This window comes from Rhineura floridana, chromosome 12 (assembly GCF_030035675.1).
Source record: "Rhineura floridana isolate rRhiFlo1 chromosome 12, rRhiFlo1.hap2, whole genome shotgun sequence".
Taxonomy (NCBI): domain Eukaryota; kingdom Metazoa; phylum Chordata; class Lepidosauria; order Squamata; family Rhineuridae; genus Rhineura; species Rhineura floridana.
The window spans coordinates 2,233,991-2,254,163 of record NC_084491.1 but is presented as its reverse complement, the minus strand read 5'-3'; the positions used below and the strand labels follow the sequence as shown (position 1 = coordinate 2,254,163).

At 48.3% G+C, this 20,173-nt stretch overlaps 2 protein-coding genes across 2 annotated transcripts in view; one reads left to right on the top strand and one right to left on the bottom strand.

Annotated features, from left to right (window-relative positions):
* CDS2 (CDP-diacylglycerol synthase 2) overlaps positions 1 to 3,129 on the bottom strand; it is a 50,540-nt gene extending 47,411 nt beyond the window's left edge. The window contains exon 1 of the mRNA XM_061592637.1: positions 2,891 to 3,129. Coding sequence (XP_061448621.1) covers positions 2,891 to 2,953 — 63 coding nt within the window. The 5' untranslated portion in view covers positions 2,954 to 3,129. The remainder of the gene's footprint in view (positions 1 to 2,890) is intronic.
* An 11,468-nt stretch (positions 3,130 to 14,597) lies between these two features.
* Positions 14,598 to 18,467, top strand: PCNA (proliferating cell nuclear antigen). The gene is made up of 6 exons (XM_061593064.1): positions 14,598 to 14,913; positions 15,765 to 15,862; positions 16,914 to 16,981; positions 17,380 to 17,574; positions 17,769 to 17,892; positions 17,999 to 18,467. Exons 1-6 carry the CDS (start codon positions 14,693 to 14,695, stop codon positions 18,076 to 18,078), a joined length of 786 nt encoding a protein of 261 aa, XP_061449048.1. The 5' UTR covers positions 14,598 to 14,692; the 3' UTR covers positions 18,079 to 18,467.
* Positions 18,468 to 20,173: the final 1,706 nt, after the last annotated feature.

The window sequence follows — 20,173 nt, the reverse complement described above, 5'->3', positions numbered from 1 at the left end:
GCAAGAAAGAACCCTGCAGGCTGGTAATGACTCGCCCAAGGCCCTCCAGTGAGCTCTGCTGAGCTTTTGAAGTCATGCATCCATCAGCTGTCATTTAATGTTATTTCAAATGTAGAGTAATAAGCACTTATTATACAGTGCATTAAAATGCTTAAAGCATTTTGCGCATCACTTTCCAATCCTTACAATAAATCCAGTAATGCAAGGCAGTATTTGCTGGAAGAGTTGGGATGAAACTCAAACATGATGGGTTTGCAGGAGAACAAAGTAGATAGGGGGGGAACGTCCGGGTTTCCTGGACTGTCTTTCTGACCTAACCTACTCTGACCCCTTTCAGGCATAAACTGTATACTCTAAGAGTTGCTGACCTTATTACCTGTTCCTCCTCCTCTGCTTCACTTTGGGAGAGGAGACAGCTTTCCTCTCCAGCAGCACGAGATCAAAGACCAATAAACTAATAAACTTTCTCATGTTCCTAAGCCTAAAGTCTAAGTGTAACTATCTCCAGGGAAAGAGGGTGGTGCTACTCGTACGATTCACACACCCAGGCCAGACTCTCTGCTGTTAGCTGCTCTGCCAATTGCCTTGGTATTGTGTTGCCCCCAAGAGGGATGTTGCCAGCCTTAGCAGAAACTGCCTCTGCTCACACTCACTGGAGCCCTCAATTTTCACTTATGTCCGTCACCACCTACGCCACCCCTTCACACCATATCTTACTCTGTTCTTATCCCTCAGGAGCAGCTTTTTGGGGAGGCTTAAGTCAGCTGGGAGGGCTCAAACTGGGAAGTGCTTTCTGCTAAGGCAAAACCACTGTGTGCCTTCAGTCTACATACTGTATTATAGGCGTGTGGGGCGGGGAAGAGAAGCTGGCACAGAACAGCGGCTCATGGCGACCTCAGGGCCGGCCACAGCAGGGGTCCTGATGCATCTACAGCTCAGTCTCTTCGCCAGCACTCGCCACCAGCTCTTCAATGCCAGGTTTCCCTCACAGGTCCCCTCTTCATTCCCACATTTGGGAATTGCACCCGGGCAGAATATAAGCTGCCAGCTCATCTCTGAGCCCTGCCCATGCATGGGTTGGTGGGTGGGTGTCTCCCAATCATGGCATCTTTGACTAGTTGCTGAATAGCACTGCCTTCTCTACGGCCCCTTTGGTCGCTTGGGGGATCACACACTGTTCAGCCACACTTGCACAGTTGCACTGGTGCAGCTGGGTTGGTCAAGTTCCTTGCAATGCTGCAGTATAAGATTAGGCTGTAGCAAAACACGCCACCAGGAGCACCATGGGATGAATTCCATTTGAATTCCACGAGAGTCAGTGTGGCACAGTAGTTAAGAGTGTTGGACCGTGACCTGGCAGACGAGGGTTCAAATCCCCACTCAACCACAAAGCTTGCTGAGTGACCTTGGGCCAATCACTGTCTCTCAGCCTAACCTATCTCACAGGATTGTTGAGGATAAAATGGAGAGAGGGGCGAAACATGTGTGCCACCTCGAGCTCCTTGGAAGAACAGCAGGATGTATGTGCAATAAGAAAAAATATTTAGGTGGTCTACGAATAGGTTGAGCAACAGACAAGAACATCTGTACTTGGCCCTGCGCTTGATTTATTTTTCTGACAATGGAGATCAAGGCCATTTTCACCAGCACAAGATTAAAAACAAGGGCCTAGCCTGGGGGCCCTAATTTTCATAATATGGAACCGGTGCAGTTTTCCCTGAGACATTTACCATTTGAAAAAGGCTCCTCTTCGTAGCCTGGCCCAGAGCCTGTGATTCTCATAAAGTGGCAGTTTTAGACTGTGATGTCAGCGGTGAAGGGAAAAAAAGTTTATTAAGTGGTCCGCGAAACCATGAAGTTCAAGAATCACGGACAGATGACCATGAGCTATAAACCAGCATCCTATATAATCTTGCACCCCAAAAGATATTTAAGCAAGAGCAAATTAGAAAGGGAAGCTACAAACAACACCTGTTGAGCAAAAAACAGACGAGCACCAACGGCTTCGTCTATTAGATTTCCCAATATATTAGGCCAGCAGTTCCCAAATCCTTTCCCCCTCATGGACCACCAAAAATTGTTGATGGTCTTGGCTGCCATTTAAATTATTTTTCTTCCTATTGTAGCAACTCGAATCTGCTGTGGTAGATGCTGCATGATTTTTAGTTGCTTTTTTATTTTTACATTGTGTTTTCTTGTATTACAATCCTCATTCCATAGAATTCAAACTGTAATACAATATCATACAATATAAGGTGTAAAAGACGCAACAAAAATGCAATTAAAAACCAACATGGATATTTAAAGCAGCTCTGCTAACTGAATGAAGCTCCTGCGCCGCTAGCGGTGCACGGGCCACAGGCTGTGGGAGCCCCCGCGGCAGGCAGCTGCTCCCCAACCCTTTCCCCCTCATGGACCACTCCTCTCCCAATGGGAAGGCGCACGCTGTAGCTCTGCGAGTGGCTGCCTCTCCCGGACTGCGAACGGAGCCGCTTCGAGGGGACGGAAATCCGGGGCGTCCGAGATCCCTTCCGCAACCTTGCGGGCAGCGCTGCCAGGTTTCCTCCGGGGTCTGACCAAGAACTCTGCCGAGCGGCTTCCTCGAGAAAGCCCAGCGCCGGGCGGATTCCTCGCAGCTCCAGGGAACGGCGGAAGGCGCGCGTGCGTGCACAGCCTCCCCGGGGAGCAGCTATCGCAGCCGCTGCAGTCCGCTCGGGGTTCACCGGCAAGTGAACTCAGGCGCGCCTCCTTCACCTCAGAGACGCGGGAGAGGCAGGAGGAGCGGAGGCGCGAGGCCTCGGACACCCTCGTCGCCGCGAACCAAGCGGCGCCTCGGAGGCAGCTGGCGAGGCGAGAGAAGCCCCGGTCGCCGCGGGCTCGGCCGCCTTACCTTCCCTTCGGAGTCCTGCTGCCCGTCGGCGCCCCGGCCCAGCCTCTGCCTGAGCTCGCTCATGTTGGGCTCGCGCTGCCGCCGCTCCTGATGCTGCGCCGACGCCGCGCTCGCCTCGCCCGCCACTCAGCGCAGCGGCAGCAGCAAGCGCAGCACTAGCCGCCTCCCAGGTCGCCAGGCCCGGGAATCGGGGCGGGGCCAAGGAGGCTCGACCAACAGGATGCGGAGAGCGGACCACGCCCACCCGCCTCCTTGCTCTCTCTCCCAGGCATCGAACCTCAGAAAAGGGTAGAGGGCGACTCAGCTGTGCGGAGATGGAGCTTCTGGGTTTCTTCCCCCGCCCCCGCACTGGGAGGAAAGGCGGGATAGAAACCCAATCGATCAGTCAATCAATCTTTGAGCCCAGCTATGCTTGGGCCGCCGCGCGTGAGGGCTGCCCAGTTTCCAGCTCAGCCCGTGGTACCTCGTGGGGTGCTTTATTTATATATAAAAAGGAATTTCAGGAAGCGTGGTAGGAGCCTCCCTCTCCCCCGGGGTAACGGCTGCGCTTTCCTCGAGGTCCAAGCGCCACTATAGAAGCCCTGCCCCACCTTCCCGACTCTCGGGGGCTCCCGGTTGGGGACCCCCCGACCCTTTGCCAAGCCTCCAAAGCTTTGGGAGAAGGGGCGCGCGAGTTTCAGGCCAGGAGGGGGCGACACCGAGCTTGGCCTCGGCTCGGCATCAAACACCGGAGAAGGAGGAGGTCTGCATGGGGGGGGGTGTCCAACGGGGGTTTCTTCTCCTCCTCCTTCCTCAGCCGCCCTTTTAACGCAGCCGATTCTGGGCGAGCCTGCGGCTAGTTGGGACTTGCAGCCGGTCCTTCCCCGACGACACCTCGGAAGGGTCCCGGGGCTGTGGGACTGGCACGTTGCCCGCCCCTCCAGCCCTGCGCCTCACCTTGGGGCGGGGGGCGCGAACGGCTGGAGCCGGCAACTGCCCTCCTGCGGCCCCGTCGGGGGAGCAATTTGCGGGGCGGGGGAAGTTCAACCTCGGGCGAGCTGCTCCCCTCGGAGCCAGCCATCCCCTCCCCCCCCCGGAGTCCGGCTGCGGGGCGCGAGCACGCCCAGAAGGGAACACCCCTCGAGGGGGCAGGAGGAGACTGCCCTGCCGGCCTCGGGTGCGGCGCCCGAGGCGGACTCGGAAGCTGAGCCCTCGCGCGTGACTCGCTCCCGCAGGCTCCGCCCCTCGCGGCTTCTCCGCCTAGCAGTCTCTTCTCTCTCACCCCCCCTCCGGGCGGCACGTTTGGAAGCCCCGCGGGGGGGGGCGCCGTGTGGGGCTGCCCTGGAACCTTCATTAGGTCAACGCGCCTCGTTACTCCCTGGCCTTGGACGCCGGAGGGAGGGAGAGATTTTTGTGGCCCGCCCCATTCGCCCGCCTTTTGGAACGGGGGAGGGAGGAGTACATTTCGGTCTTTGAGAGAGGGCTGTGGGCGCCAGTCACAAAATGGCTGCTGTGTGGGCGTGGCATAGCACAACATGGCTGCCAGGGGCAAGGATGAAACAGAATTAGAGAGCGAGAGAACACCATCATTGCTGCTTCCCCCTCCCCAAACACACACACACAACCACCTCATGTTTACTATGGGAAGCATACCAGGTCTGTGCTGCTGGCACTGATTGTGGACATACAGCTGTTACAAGAACCCAATTTTCCCAAATGCCAATCCTAAACCAAAGCCTAGGCTGCCATCCTGTGCCTACTCACCTGAGGAGTGTTGTGATGTGCCTTCCTGTCAATTACGACTTATGGTGACCCTATGAATCAGTGACCTCCAAGAGCATCTGTCATGAACCACCCTATTCAGATCTTGTAAGTTCAGGTTTGTGGCTTCCTGTATGGAATCAATCCATCTCTTGTTTGGCCTTCCTCTTTTTCTACTCCCTGCTGTTTTTCCCAGCATTGTTGTCTTTTCTAGTGAATCAGGTCTTCTCATTATGTGTCCAAAGTATAACAACCTCAGTTTCATCATTTTAGCTTCTAGTGATAGTTCTAGTTTAATTTGTTCTAACACCCAATGATTTGTCTTTTTCGCAGTCCATGGTATGCGCAAAGCTCTCCTCCGACACCACATTTCAGATGAGTTGATTTTTCTCTTATCCGCTTTTTTCACTGTCCAACTTTCACATCCATACATAGAGATAGGAAATACCACAGTCTGAATGATCAGCCCTGACCTACCCTTAGACCTGATTAGCTTATTACCCAGGGAGCATGCATCAGCCCAGCCTAGGGTCACTTCTCTGCGGCCCAGAAAGACTTACTTTTGAAGTAGGGGATTATACCATTTTACTGTAAGTTGACTGTACAGCGAATTCTTAATGAATTATTATTATTATCATTATTATTTAAAATATTTCTATCTCGCCCTTCTACCCTATAATAGGGCACTCAGGGCGGCTTCCACTAAAGTCGAACACGTACATAATAAAATTGTACACAATAAATTCACAAAAACATTAAAATGAATTAAAATATATACAATGCAATTAAAATACATAAAATAATATATGTACATATACACATACATACATACATATATGCATACATAGGGAGTGGTACTGAAGAGACTACTGAAGTAAAAATTAACATAGAAGGCATAAAATCAGTGTCAGGCTTGGCTGTGGAGTCCGTACGCCAAACCTTCGACTCCGACTCCTCTATTTTTCTACTGTCCGACTCTAACTCCACCCAAAATTGCTTCTGACTCCACAACTCTGACTCCACAGCCCTGGAAAGCGCTGTAAATGTCTTTTTAAATTGGAAGCTCTCATAGGAGCATTTTTATTGCTGCCTGAATATGCGCTGATCCTGGCATCACAGCATTTGTCTTCATCTGGGTTCTGTGTCATACACTGGCACACAAAATGTTTTCCATCTTGAGTTATGGTGAAATGCTCAAATACAGCTGAAGCTTCTTTGACATTGTGAATTTATATTTTTAAAAATTTGTCAATCAAAATTTATTTTGAAGTCGGAGTTGGAACATTTCTACCAACTCTGACTCCACCCAAAATTGCTTCCGACTCCACGACTCCGACTCCACAGCCCTGGTCAGGCTCTACCTTCATTCCCTCCCAAAGGCTCTCCGGAACAAGATCGTTTTCAGAAGTCTCCGGAAAACCAACAGGGAGGGAGCAGAGCGGGCTTCTTGGGGTAGGGTATTCTAAAGCTTGGGGGCGACAGCTGAAAAGGCTCTCTCCTGCGTGACTGTCAGTCTATCATCCTTCACTCCAGGCATGCAGAGGAGACCCGAGGCAGATGATCTTAAATCCTGGGCAAGTACATATGGGCATTAAGTGGTCCCACAGGTACATTGGTCCAAGGCCGTTTAGGGCTTTAAAGGTCAGAACCAGCACTTTGAATTGGGCTGGGAAACAAGTTGGGAGCCAGTGGAGTCAATAAAGCACAGGGGTGATATGTTCCCTGCACCGTGCTCCAGTTAACATTCTGGTTGCTGCATTTTGAACCAACTGTAATTTCCAAACCGTTTTCAAAGGCAGCCCCACACAGAGTGTGTTACAGTAATCAACCCTCGATGTCACCAAAGCATGTGTCACTGTGGCCAAGTCAACTGCTTCCAGGAACGGATGCACTGTAGACTGGTGTGAGTTGGCCAAAAGCACTCCTGGCTACCGCAGCCACCTGATATTCAAGCAGCAGGGCAGGACCCAGGAGGATTCCCAAACTGCAGACCTGCCCCTTCAAGGGGAGTGCAACCCCATCCAGAATTGGTTGCAACCCTATCCCTGGCAGTTTTCCCCGTGACCAGTAACACTTCCGTCTTGTCTGGATTAAGTTTCAGTTTGTTAGCCCACATGTAGCCCTTCACAGCCTCCAGGCACCGGTTTAGGAGGAACACTCCCTCCCTGCAATCAGGTGGTAGGGAGAGATAGTTGAGCGTCATCAGCATATTGATGACATTGTACTCCAAATCTCCGGATGACCTCTGCCAGCAGTTTCATATAAATGTTAGAAAGCATGGGAGACAGAACTGAACCCTGCGGTACCCCGTAGGCCAATGGCCAGGGGGATGAGAAGTAGTCTCCCAGCACCTCTTTCTGGGTCCTGTCCATCAGGTAGGACTTGAGCCACCGTAAAACAGTGCATCCCAATCCCATCCCAGCTAGACGGCCCAGAAGGATACCATGGTTGATGGTATTGAAGGCCGCTGAGAGGTCCAGCAGCACTAACAGGGATGCACTCCCCCTGTCTGATGCCCAGTGTAGGTCATCAAGCAGGGCGACCAAGGCAGTCTCTGTCCCATGGCCAGGCCTGAAGCCTGATTGAAAAGGGTCTAGATAATCCGATTCATCCAGGAAAACCTGGAGCTGAGCAGCCACTACCCTCTCAATCACCTTACCCCAGAAGGGGAGATTAGAGACTGGGAGGAAGTTGTTAAGATCCGCATGGTTTAAAGAAAGCTTTTTTAACAAAGATCTTATCGCAGCCTCCTTCAACAATGTTGGCATAGAACCTTCCCTTAGGGAGGTGTTAATTTAATATGCCAACCAGTCAACCACTCCCACTCTGGCAGATTTGATTAACCAGGATGGGCAAGGGTCAAGAGAATGAGTGGCCCTGGATTCTCCTAGAATCCTGTCCACATCCTCAGGCTTTACAAGCTGAAACGTATCCATAGAAAAATGACCAGAGGAAGCCTCAGGGACATCTGGCACGACTGTAGTTAATGAGGAGTCCAAGTCAGTCCGGATGCAAGCAATTTTGTCTGCAAAGTGCCTTGCAAACATGTCACAACAAGCAACCGAGGGCTCAGAGTCTAATGTAGGTCCAGAGCCCAAAAGACCCCGGATCACCCGGAAAAGCATCGCCGGACAACAATGAGCAGATGCAATGGTGGTAGAGAAGTGAACTTTCTTCGCTGCCATCACTGCCACATGAAAATGAGCTCTAGCCCGTGTTCGGTCAGAAGCAGATTGAGTTTTTCTCCATCATTCCTTTAGCCATCATCCCTGCCACTTCATCAGGCCCAAGGTTTGAGTAAACCAAGGTGTATTACGGGCCTTCCCTGCTGGGAGAGGGTGCTTTGGAGCAATAGTGTCCACCGCCCGGGTCACCTCTGTATTCCAAAGATTGACCAGGACTTCGGCAGTATCGCCAACCATGCTGGGAATATCCCCCAGAGCATTCAGGAAATCATCTGGATCCATGAGTCTCCAGGGGCGGACCATCTTAATCGGCCCTTCACCCCTGCAAAGGTTACCGGGGGCACAAAGTCTAAACCTTGTCAGGTGGTGATCTGTCCATGACGATGGAGTCACCAAGAACCCCTATACCCTCAGATCACCTTCTTCCTGTCCCGAATAAAACACAAGATCAAGTGTGTGTCCTGACACGTGTTGGTTCAGATGATATTAGAGACAGCCCCATGGTTGTCATGGCAGCCAAGAAGTCCTGAGCCGGGCCTGTGAGTCTAACGTCAGCATGTATGTTGAAGTGACCCAGGACAATCAGCCTGGGGAACCTCAACACCAATGCCGAGACCAGCTCCACCAGCTCAGGGAGGGAAACTGTTGGGCAGCGGGGTAGACAGTACACCAACAGAAACCCACTCTGTCTCCCTGACCCAACACCAGGCACACACACTCAAAGCTGGAGGTGTTAGGCTGCTGAGATAGATTCCCTACAGACAATTGCAACCCCACCTCCCCATCCCCTGGATCTAGGCTGCTAGAGTGCCACAAAACCTGGTGGGCAGAGCTGGGAAAGTCCTCCACTCTGATCATTTAGCCAGGTTTCGGTAATACAAGCAAGGTCAGCGCATTCATCCAGGATTAAATCCTGAATTAGTGGTCTTATTAGACACTGACCTTGCATTCATCAGCAGAACAATAAGATCCAGGGAGTTCCCAGCGTAGCTACCAGTATCCCAAGGGTTGGAAGGAGGACCAGAAGGGATGCAAGCACGAGATGTCTTGTATTCCTTCCCCTGGAATGGCCAGTCTGCCTCCCACCGCTATTACATCCCCTGCTCAATAATGGCAGGCCCCCAACTACTCTTACCCTGACACATATTGAAAGGAGCCTGACGCTGAATTTTTTTAAAATAAAGGTTAAACAAATGAATAAAACCCTCTTATGTAGTTCCCAATAGCAAACCACATTCCCACCTCCCCTCTCTCTCCTGCCCCCAGCAATATGTAACTTCACTTGCTGTCTTAGTAAACCTCTCAAATGCCTGGCCATCAGCTCTTGCACAGGAGGAGACATGCGTAAGCCTCTTTGGAAAACAAACTCATACTTTGCAGTTGCCATTTGGGGAGGGGGGTCTTTAACAGCCACCCACACTTATTGTGTAATAGTATTTGAAGAAAATAACTTCTAGGGCTAGGGAGTACCTGATCTCAGATGAACCCACCACAGGAAAGATGTCTTCTGGTTGCCTGGAAGAAAAGAAATAGCAAACTACAAAGATTCTAAGGCCTACTGGAAAATAAGACAGAAGCAGAAAAAGCGCCCTAAAGGGGAGGGGGAAACAGCAGCTCTAGGGCCCCACGGACTCCTATTGCCTGATGTCCAAACAACTCCCTTTACAATCACAGCTCAGACTTCACTCATTGACTAAAAATACTAATAGATACTCATTTCACAGAAATCACTTAGAAGAGTACCTTCACATTTTGCTTCATAACTTTATTCCTAGGAGGACCAGAGATTTACTTTTTTTTAAAAAAGAGAAAGCTCAGAGTCTGGGCCCCCCATCTCAGGGTACCAGTGAAGGCCTTCACAGACACCAGAGTGGGAACCTCCACTTTTGACTGTAAATTTGGCTGTAAATTGATTTCAGTATTGTATTTTTACATTCGTTATAATCAGCCTGGTACCTTACGGTGAAGGACAGATAAGAAACTAAGTAATAATGATATGATGTTCCTGGGAATAAGTCCCACTGAACTGTATAGTACTTATTTCTCAGTAATCATGGAATAGCAGAGTTGGAAGGGTCCTATAAGGCCATCAAGTTCAACTCCCTGCTCAATGCAGGAATCTAACTCAAAGCATACCCAACAGGTAGCCTCTTGAATATCATGAATTGGAAAGGAGGGACTTCATGTACAAGTACTGCTGAAGCTGAAGTAGTTTGTCCACTGTAGTCTTCAACACTCTCCGGCTCAGGAAGACCCATCCTTAAACAAGCATTTGGAAACGCTTTCTAATTTTTTCCACATTTGCATGGTGGTGGTATTGTTATTACAACCCACCTTAGGTCAGGCTGTGACCCAGTACTTGGTCCTGCCCCCCAGGTTCAAGAGTTTCCCAAGTTCAGGCCACTTTCCAGAGAATCCTAGTCATTTTAAGAAGTGGATCAAATTTCCTCGGTGAAAAGACTGCTATAATACAATCATTGTTTATGATAAAAATCCGTAATGGGAGACAAGCTTCCCTAATAGACAAGGAAGGGAAAAAAGCAAATGCTCACTCAGTGGCAGAGTCCATGTTTTACATGCAGAAAGCCACTGCTTCAGTCCCCAAAATCTGATTAGGCTCCTGCCTGAAACCCTGGAGAATCTCTGTCAACAATACTGAGCTAAATGGACCAATGATCTGCTTGGCATTGGGCAGGTTCCTACATTCCTGTGACAACTTGCCCATTGCAACTGATGTTCCGTTGCAATGTGAGGCCATTGTGAGAGTGGTGGGGGTGTTCTGAATGCAACAGTCCCAGTTCACATGACATGACGGTGAGACGGTAAAGGCCAGGCCAGTGGACTGCATCAGTGGTGGGCCCCGTGGCACGCTGTGCCTAAGCAACACACGGGGTTTCCATAGCAAATTGACAAGGAGAGGGTTCTCTGAAAGGAGTACATTAAGAAACAACAGCACTATAAGATTCAGTAATATTGCAGTGGCAATGGTGATAAGTTACACCTGCCAAAATTCTCCTCTTTGGGCATCTACGACGGGTAAAGCAGTCCAGAGATCTCAACCGAACAGGAAACGCTTGCTTTAGTTCAAGCTTTCACAACTTGTAATTCAGCAGCCATGCAGAGTGGCCTCTGGCTGAAAAAACAAGCCAGATGCCTGTCAAGTCTCCTGTGGATCATATTTTGCTGCTGCTCAACTTTGACTTGGCAGTTCTCACAGAGCAGCAGCCACCCTGCCAGGCAACACCTCCCCACTAGTCCTGTAGTCAACTTTCCTTGTTAGGTGGGGCAACCACATTTCTAGATAGGGCATGGAGGGGGGGAGAGGCACATAGCACCAGCCAATCGACCACCACCCTCACTGGTGGAGAGGATGTGAGGGGCAGGCCAGGGAAAGACAGTGACCTTTCCCCTCACTCCCCCTCCATCCAGAGAGTGTGTTAACTTACATGAAGGAAGTTGAATCTGTTGAATTTGTCACCCTTTTTTGAGATATCCCCAGGAATACTAGACTCAAAAGCTTCACTTTGCCTGTAGTTACAGTCCACTTTCACCTGTGGTCTGTCCCTGTATTCTGATTCTTCATGAACTGAACTACTTTGGTAAAGACAATGACCTCCTCAGCTCGGCTTTCATGCTGTATTAGATATGTCAGTTTTAGATTCCATCTGAAAAACAAACTTGTCATTATACCACAAATTTAGGGAAGGGCAGAGAGAAAATAAATACTATAGGGTGCATTTGTTAACTCCTTATTGAAAGTCCCTTCTACTAGTCTTGTTTCTGGCTTTTAGCTTTTCCTTCCTGTTGGACAATCAAAGGAAAACTTTTTAACTAGCTACTATACAAAGGACAAACTAAGCTATTGGAAACTAATTGTGGAATGCAATTGGAATGTTTTACTGCTTGTTGGGTTGATTTTTCTGTCCAGAAACCCTGAAAAGGCCTCATCCTGACCTGCACATTTTGGAAAAATCAGAAATAGGCCCGTGTTACAGCTTAGGTGGCCAGCCAGCCAGCTAGCTAACTGTAGTGTAAACAGCCATATTTCTGTTCCTCTAGGGCTGTTTTCATCCTTTGCCATCAAAGTACTCAAGAAAAAGGGAAAAAAATAGCCATAATGATTGTGGGTATAGTGAGTGCTTTAAAAGAGTAAAGTGTAGCCATTTTTTTCAGATCACTTTAAGTTATCTCTCTATTTCACCCTTAGCAATCAGCACCCATCCTGCTCTACTTCTTATAATAACTGCAGAATAAACAAACTCTTACTTATTACTGCAGGCAAACAAACAAGCTTCTTTATTGAAGGTTGGATAGATAGCACAAATGAAAATGAAAAGCAGAGCAAAGAAAAGTCCTCTAGCCCATATCACAGAGTTCTAATATTTAAGTCTTCAAGGGTCATGTTACAATACTGGCTGTTTTTTCAGGATCACTTAAGTAACTATAGGGTGATTGTGGTAATTAAAAATCCACGCTCAGTCAGGGAAAGTCTTGAATGAGCAGACTTTTGGGCGCTCTCCCAGCTGAGGCTTTTCATGTGCACTTACCCTGCCTTATTCTCTGAATTTTTCAGAGGGTCCCATTCTTAAATTGCTCCTGTGCTTAAAACAATCTGTCATTCTTTAAATGGAGGGTTATCATTGTCATGTCATAAATTACAAAGACAATTTCCCCAAAAAATCCGGGGGGGGGGAAGCACAGCTCGGGGGGACACCTCCGTTTGCTCTCCTCTGGCTACAGGTCTACCCCCGCCACTGCCAGTACAGGTTGGCTATGCAACTTCCTGTGGCGCCATAACATCACATCAGCTCACTGTGCTTGCATGCTTGCCATCACTCAAGATGGCGATGGGGCCATCAACACCCCCTCCCATCTTGGGTGATGCTAAGTGTGCGTGCACGGCATGCTAATCCGCTGATGCAACCAGGACTATTTAAGCCCCTGCCTGCCACATATCTTGCTGCTCCTCAGCTCTGACTTGGCAGTTCACATGTTAATTGCAGCATGCATGTAAGTGCTCTGCAATTGTACGCACCTTCCTGCCTAATGTTTGTAACAGTGGCAGCTGCAGTCCATGCCATCTGTGCACAAGGGTGGGCCGGTTTACCAATGACAGCGCATTGATCTTCTCTACTCCTCTCCCTTCAATTAGTGTTTCCATGCCTCCTGAGTGCTGTAGGAAATGATGTAATGCTCTGCCACAGCTGTGCACATGCAGTTAACCCTTTTTTAAAAAAAAATATTTAGGATTTTTTGAAAGACAGTATGTGGAAAAGGAGGGGCTGGAAACTGGTGTACTGATATACAGTTTGTTCCTTGCTTTTCCATTTCAGTGTGCCCCACAGTATCATAATTGTGGTGGCTACTTCTAAGCTGTTCTTGAATCTTTTCCTCCATCCAAATACCAAGATGAGGATTTCTTGTGATGTATATGAAATGCCTCTTCCCGTTTATTGATACACCATTGTCCTGCATTGCAAAAGCAGCAACACTCAGCTTTACCAGAAAAGGGAGAGAGAACTCAGATGAGTGGGTACAGAATGAGGGGGAGTGTGACATCCTTGTGACATCAGAAGATCCAGCCCAATAGGACGTCACCTGAGGAAGCACTCTTTGTGAACACATTAAGGAAGCAAGTGCTTAAGACAGGGTTATTTTTGTTCCAAGGGCCCAATTTGAAAGGTTGGGTGTGGCTACCCATCAATCATGTGCCACCATTACGACATCATGTGACTGACAGGCAGGAGACCCTGCCCACTTGTCAATATCCTTTGGGTAGGGGTTCGCAAGTACCAGCGGCGAGCACTGGCTTCCTACACTCCTTCCTCTGCCAACAGCTGCGGGGGGCGGAGACCCTGCCACTGTGGCTGCTGGAAGAAAAAGGAAGCCAGAGATTGGGAACCCCCGCTGGCATCTCCTGAAGGGAGGGAAGGAAAGGCTTTCCAAGTCTACCGCTTCCCCTTTGTCCCCAGTGTTGGGGAGTTAACAGGGGAGGCTTTTGCAAAGGTTTTCAGACAGCCCTCGCTCTCCGGTTTGAGCAAAGGGGAGCGCAGGAGTGGTCTTAAAAGCTTTACGGAGCGTCTTTGAAGTACCAGGTGGGCACCCCCGCGGCCTGCTTCGAAGAGCTTTTGGGCAGGGCTTTAATCCCTGTCCAGCAGGTGAGCAGAGATTAACTCTTGCTGTGAATTGGACCAGGCAGGCAAGGTAGGATTAAACCCTGTCCTCCCGCCCATCCTAACCTGTGATGTGGTTTGGAGGAAATGACTTTGGGGGCCAAATGAGGCCCCCTGAAGGGCCATAACTGGACCTGAAGCCTAAGGTTCCCCAAGAAGTGCATTTTCAGGGCAATATCTGTGTGGAAAATAAGATAATGCATCGCTACAGTTGAACACATAGTTACAAAACCACAGCAAGACCACGTGGCCGCGATCTCTCCGCGGCTCCTCGGACTGAGCTCGCCTGGACAAGCCCGGACAAGGAGCGTGCCGGGGCGCGCCCAAGGTACTCCTCCGATTGGCCGGTTTGGGGAGGGGGAGGAGCAACCATCGTGAGCTACGATTGGCTCACCCAATTACAACGTAGGCGCTCACTCGCGGGAGAACTCTCAGGCGCTTTCCCCTTGCCTAGGCGCGCATGTGTACTGGAGCTTGTTTTGCGCGTGCTTCCAGTTTGCCCGGGGACTAGCGGATTGGCCAATGGCGGAGCGTGGCCGCGAGCGGGCGGGACCACGTCCGGGAGGGCGGGGCCCTGCTCGAGCGGGCTATAAAGAGGGCGGTTGGGCGCGCGCCGCCACCATATTCCTTGAGGGCCGCTTGGCTGCTGTTGTCAGGGTTCGCTGAGCTGTCTGCGCGCTCCCGTCTCTTCTCCTTCCAGCAGGATGTTCGAGGCTCGGCTCATCCAGGGCTCGGTACTGAAGAAAGTCCTGGAGGCCCTGAAGGACCTCATCACGGAGGCCTGCTGGGACCTGGGCTCGGGCGGCATCAGCCTGCAGAGCATGGACTCGGCGCACGTCTCCCTGGTGCAGCTCACGCTGCGCTCCGAGGGCTTCGACACGTACCGCTGCGACCGCAACATCGCCATGGGGGTCAACCTCACCAGGTGCGGCTGGAGGAAGGGCGGGAGGGGCCGGCCTGGCCGTGAGGAGGAAAAGGCGGGAGTTTTCCATACGTGCGGGCTGAGGGAGGGGCCGATTCCCTGAGGCGCGCGACGGCGACGACGCTCTGGTGACGTGTGGCGAAAGCGTCCCGCCATTCTGACAGTGGCGGGAAAAGTGTGCTGCACTTGTCAAAAAGCCTTTGGCGCGCGGAAATCACAGAGCGGATTGGCTGGTCTGTTCCCCGCAGTTCTTTCTGTTTCCATCTGATTGGTTGGCCCTCCCTGTTGTGGGAGTGGCTTCTCCCTACTTTAAAAAAATTCCGGGCGGGACGACTCCAAGGCACTTTGGGGGCCTCGCGGTGGAGAAGCGGGCGCGAACACCGGAGGTTCCCCTCCGCCGCCGCCGCTACGCAGCCTTCAAAGTGGCCCCGTAAAAGTTGACCGCTGGTTTTCCCTGCCCACTCGGTGCGCCCCCGCAATGGGGCAATGCTCGAGGGGCTGCGCCTTTTCTTCTTCTGCTTTTCCCGGCCTTCTCTTGAGGCTGCGAGGGCGATTGCTCTCGATTGGATATATATCCACACTTAGCCGGGTTGTCCTTTCCCAAGTATCTCCAGCCGATTGTCTTGCTAGGCTCCAAGTATTTTCTGACCTGTTCTTTGTGAATATCGTAACTCAGGCATATGAACTAATTTATATAATCATCTCGTTGTAGTCTGATGCTTGTTTTGGTATTAGAAATTATTTTCTCCAATCTCCTTTGTAATGTCTTCATGTGCTAATCATAATCCAGCTTTTTGGTGTAATATTAATGATCTGCAAGACAGTGATGGAATGTGTGCTTTTTTCTTTCTTAGTATGTCGAAAATACTGAAGTGTGCAGGTAACGATGACATAATCACCCTGAGAGCAGAAGACAGTGCAGATACGTTGGTTCTGGTGTTTGAGACACCAAGTAAGTTTAACTGAAACACGCTATGGGCACTGTACTCTCCGCCAGTACAAATTGCCACCCTGGGCTCCTACTGGGAGAAAAGGCGGGATATAAATCTAATAAAATAAAAATAGCTTTGTCCCAGAGGGAGCAGGTCATCTTGGTTTAGGGCAGCTTTTCTCACTCACCCAGGCAGGTTGCTTTGTGGTGAGCCTGAATACCTATTGCTCAGGCTACCATATGATCAAGGATGCCAGCACTCATTTTAAGAAATGGTGGCATTTGGCTCTGCTTCTGAACACTTGCAGGGTGCCTCTAGCCCAGAGGAAAATAATGTGTTTTTCCAACATACCTCTTTGCAGGCATACCTTCTCAGACATTACAAAAGTTGACTTCTAGACTTGACTTCTAATAAGCAGTGTAATAATAAACTACCATGTGCCCCACAATCCAGATGAACCAACCACTTCACAGCCATCCCAGTCCCACTGTATATGCATGCACAGTGATTGCACAGAAACCTGTGAAAATGTGTAGGAAATACTTTTGCTTTTAAACCACTAACTCTGGAATTGGGCAACAGGATGAAACTTCAGCATCTCTTACCGGTGACAGGGATGGCTAGTTATTGATTATCTGAGTAGGTCAGCTGCCACTGTGCCATAATACCCTTACTACCTAAACTAGCTACACTAGCTTAGAATCACAGATGAAATTATTTATGTTTTGCACTATACTTCCAGTAAAAATGATGGTTTGGGGCAATTTCAAGTATACGTTGCATGAAACCACATTCTTGGCACAATTTACCAGACATGAATTGTTACCGCTCAAAAAAAATAATAGAGAAGCACCAGAAGCATCTACTTGAATTCTATACTATTTGAAGAAACATCTGTCTTGGCCTTGGGTTTAAAATCACAAGGTCTTTTCCTGGAGAGAAGTTTAAGAATATGACTGGGAGGGTTGGCCGGTAGTGGGAAATTATTCTGGCTGTGAAGCGACCTCTTAAGATAATCATTGTAATTATATATTTTGACTAATATTCTTATTTCTTCCCTCCACCCCTTAGATCAGGAGAAGGTCTCTGACTATGAAATGAAGTTAATGGATTTGGATGTAGAACAGCTTGGAATTCCAGTAAGTGCACTTTTGTTTCAAGTCTGTAGTGATTATTGAGCTAAATATAAGTTTGTGCTGTAAAAATGGTTGACAGACTTACTCCTTGCTACAGACCTGCAGTGACTTACTTTAAAGCAAGCACAAGTGACTAATATTTAGCCTTCATAAATTATTTCCATCTGAAAACTTAAGCTCACATGCATAAAATTCTTAAACTGAATTGGAAGAGATTAGCAAGGAGGAGAAAAGCAAACAACACTTTTGTCCATAGGAAGGGACATTTTTGTTTGCTCATCTGATCAAGGAAAATCAACATTTTATTTATATACTATGGTGAATATTTTGAGCCAGATTAGTCCTGTAAATTACACATTGTGTAAAGGTTGCTCAAGCTAGGACTCTGTGTTGCCTTTCAGGAGCAAGAGTACAGCTGTGTAGTGAAAATGCCTTCTGGAGAATTTGCGCGTATCTGTCGAGATCTTAGCCACATTGGAGATGCTGTTGTAATCTCTTGTGCAAAAGATGGTGTTAAATTTTCTGCTACTGGAGAGCTCGGAAGTGGAAACATCAAACTGTCACAAACCAGTGATGTCGATAAAGAGGAAGAAGCGGTAAGTTAGTGGAGCTTTACTGAAGATGGGAGTTTGGTCCCAACCAGTTTTTCTCTCTCAACCCCAGTAATTATTTGCAGAACAGCTTGCTTACCTTACATGTGATAAAGCTGCTTCTAATGCAGTTACTAGGTTTGTTGGACTTTTAAAACCGTATGCTGCAGAACATTTAATTTGAATTTAATCTGTTGTAGGTTACAATAGAGATGAATGAGCCAGTCCAACTGACATTTGCTTTGAGGTACTTGAACTTCTTCACCAAAGCCACACCACTGTCTCCTACAGTTACCCTTAGTATGTCTGCAGATGTCCCACTGGGTAAGTGGCACATTTAAGTCATATCAGAAAGCAGTTCCTGCAGATTGGTTTGATTTTAAATCCAGACTTGGATGTGATTAACTTACTGGCTTTTTGTCTCCTGCAGTTGTTGAATATAAGATAGCAGATATGGGACACTTGAAATATTATTTGGCTCCAAAGATTGAAGATCAAGAAGAATCTTAAGAATGGTGGAAAGAATCATGGTTTTGTGAAAGATCAAGCTAGGTTTGAAGCCTGTGACTTGTTCAGTCTTGGTGCATGGAACTATCACATATGCACTTAGACCCAATTGTAGATATTTCTGTGTAAATACTTTTCCTACTTGTTGTGGAAACCCCTCCTAAAACAGTCCTTTTTTCTACAATCCATTTCTTTTAGACCTTGTTTTTATTGCTAAACTTTTACTCCAGAAAAGGAATACAATATTTAAAAATGTGAGTGACTTCCATGGCAATCTCTTTGACAGTGAGGCTGCTGTTGATTTCTAAAAGTAATAATGCTAGGAGAAATTGGATTTTTATTGTTCATCTTGAAGTGGGAGCCCTTGGAAATAAAAACTTGTTAATAAAGAATATTCTGTTTCTTAACTTGCCTCCGCATAGCTTTGAAATACTTGAAGGGAGAGAAGTAGCCCCATGTGCATGTTCGAGGGAGTTAAGGATGCTTAGAGCCAGAGCCAGATTTGGGCTGGGGGGCTTACCTAGTATCTGAGCCTGGGAAGCAGTGCCTTTTAATTTGTCTTGTGTCTAGAGAGGTGCTGTGTGTTCTTTGCCCCAGGGCATTATGGGAAATTTAAAATGGCTGCCAGACAAAAGCTAAAACAGGTGTGAGCCTTACAGTTGCCCAGGGTTGACACTAGCTGTGCTTTGTGTGCAGCAAGGGGAGATGGGTTAAGTCTAGAGAGCAGGAGGGTTTGGATCAGGGTGTTAAAGTTGGAGGGAGAGAGATCATGGGGTAGGATTGGAAAGAGGGAAAGTCTGAAAAGAACAAGGAGCTTCGGCTAGTTGGAATGAAAAACCAGTGAAAGGAGAGATTCCATATACTCTGAAAAAATAATAACTTGGCCAACAGTTTAGGAATAAAAGGTGGAAAACGGCCAAAATATGGCAGTGGACCCAGAGTATGAACCTTACTTTTTAGGCAAGAGTACAAAGGAGAATGGTTATATTGTAAGGTTGTGTTGCCTCTTGCTACACAACTTAGGTATTTGACAAGGAAGCAATGGAAAGAAGGATAAAGTTAGTAAGATTTTGTGCTACATCAGTGACAATGGTGATGACAGGGAAAAGCTGAAAAACGATGAACAATTGTATACGGCAGGGCTGAGGAGCCTTTGGCTCTCCAGATGTTGTTGGACTCTTAACTCCTTCCATCAGCCCAAGCCAGCTTAGCCAATGGTTGGGGAAGATGATGGGAGCTGTAACTCTAGCTGTATCTGGAGGACCACAAGTTTCCTAGCCCTTGTCTAAGTCACATTGACCTTAGCCAGTGATGAGGCATTCAGAATGCATCTTGCCCACTTAGATAATTGGTTTAAGACCTTTAAACCAAGGTGATAAGGTGTGCTGTGTACATAGCTTGATCTATCTCATTCAAAGATGATGCAGAACCAATAGAAAGGTTTTGAGGGCTCTGCAGCACAATCTTGTGCGAGTATATTTTACCTATGCAGTAGCAGGGCAGGTTGCGCCCTGGGTAGATAGCAGGTAAAGTCTTATCTGCACGTATGGAAAGTTTGGGGTCAGTGTGTGAATGCTGGGGGCTGACAAAATGTTTCTAGTGTTCAAAAATCAGATGTGGAAGTTGGGCTACGGATCAGTCACTGGTTTTGTCCAAGTTGCCAAGTTTAGACAACAAATCACACCAACAGCCATTCAGTTTCATTGATGAAATGGGACCTCTTTTGTCCTGGAACCCAAACTAGACTTAAAATATGACAGTATTTCATCCAAAAATTAATTCCAGGTCAATAATCTTTGCATATGCTGACATTTTCCTGTGCCGTTCCTGGCAGTTCCACCACAAATTTAAATATTTCAAATGTACATGTGGATGATTCAGGATTGTTTCAAGTTCTTTGAACTCGAAATACGCTTTCATTTGTGGTGTTGGTGCAGTGCCAGTGACTTAGAAACAGTGTGACTAGTACCATACTTGGCACTAAGTACATATTTAGTAGATGGTGATGGATTGTGTGTCCTTTGTATTGCATCTCGGCCATGTGCAAATTTAACTGGTGAACTAAGGTTGCAGTCCCTTCCCAACTGAACTCCAGAGG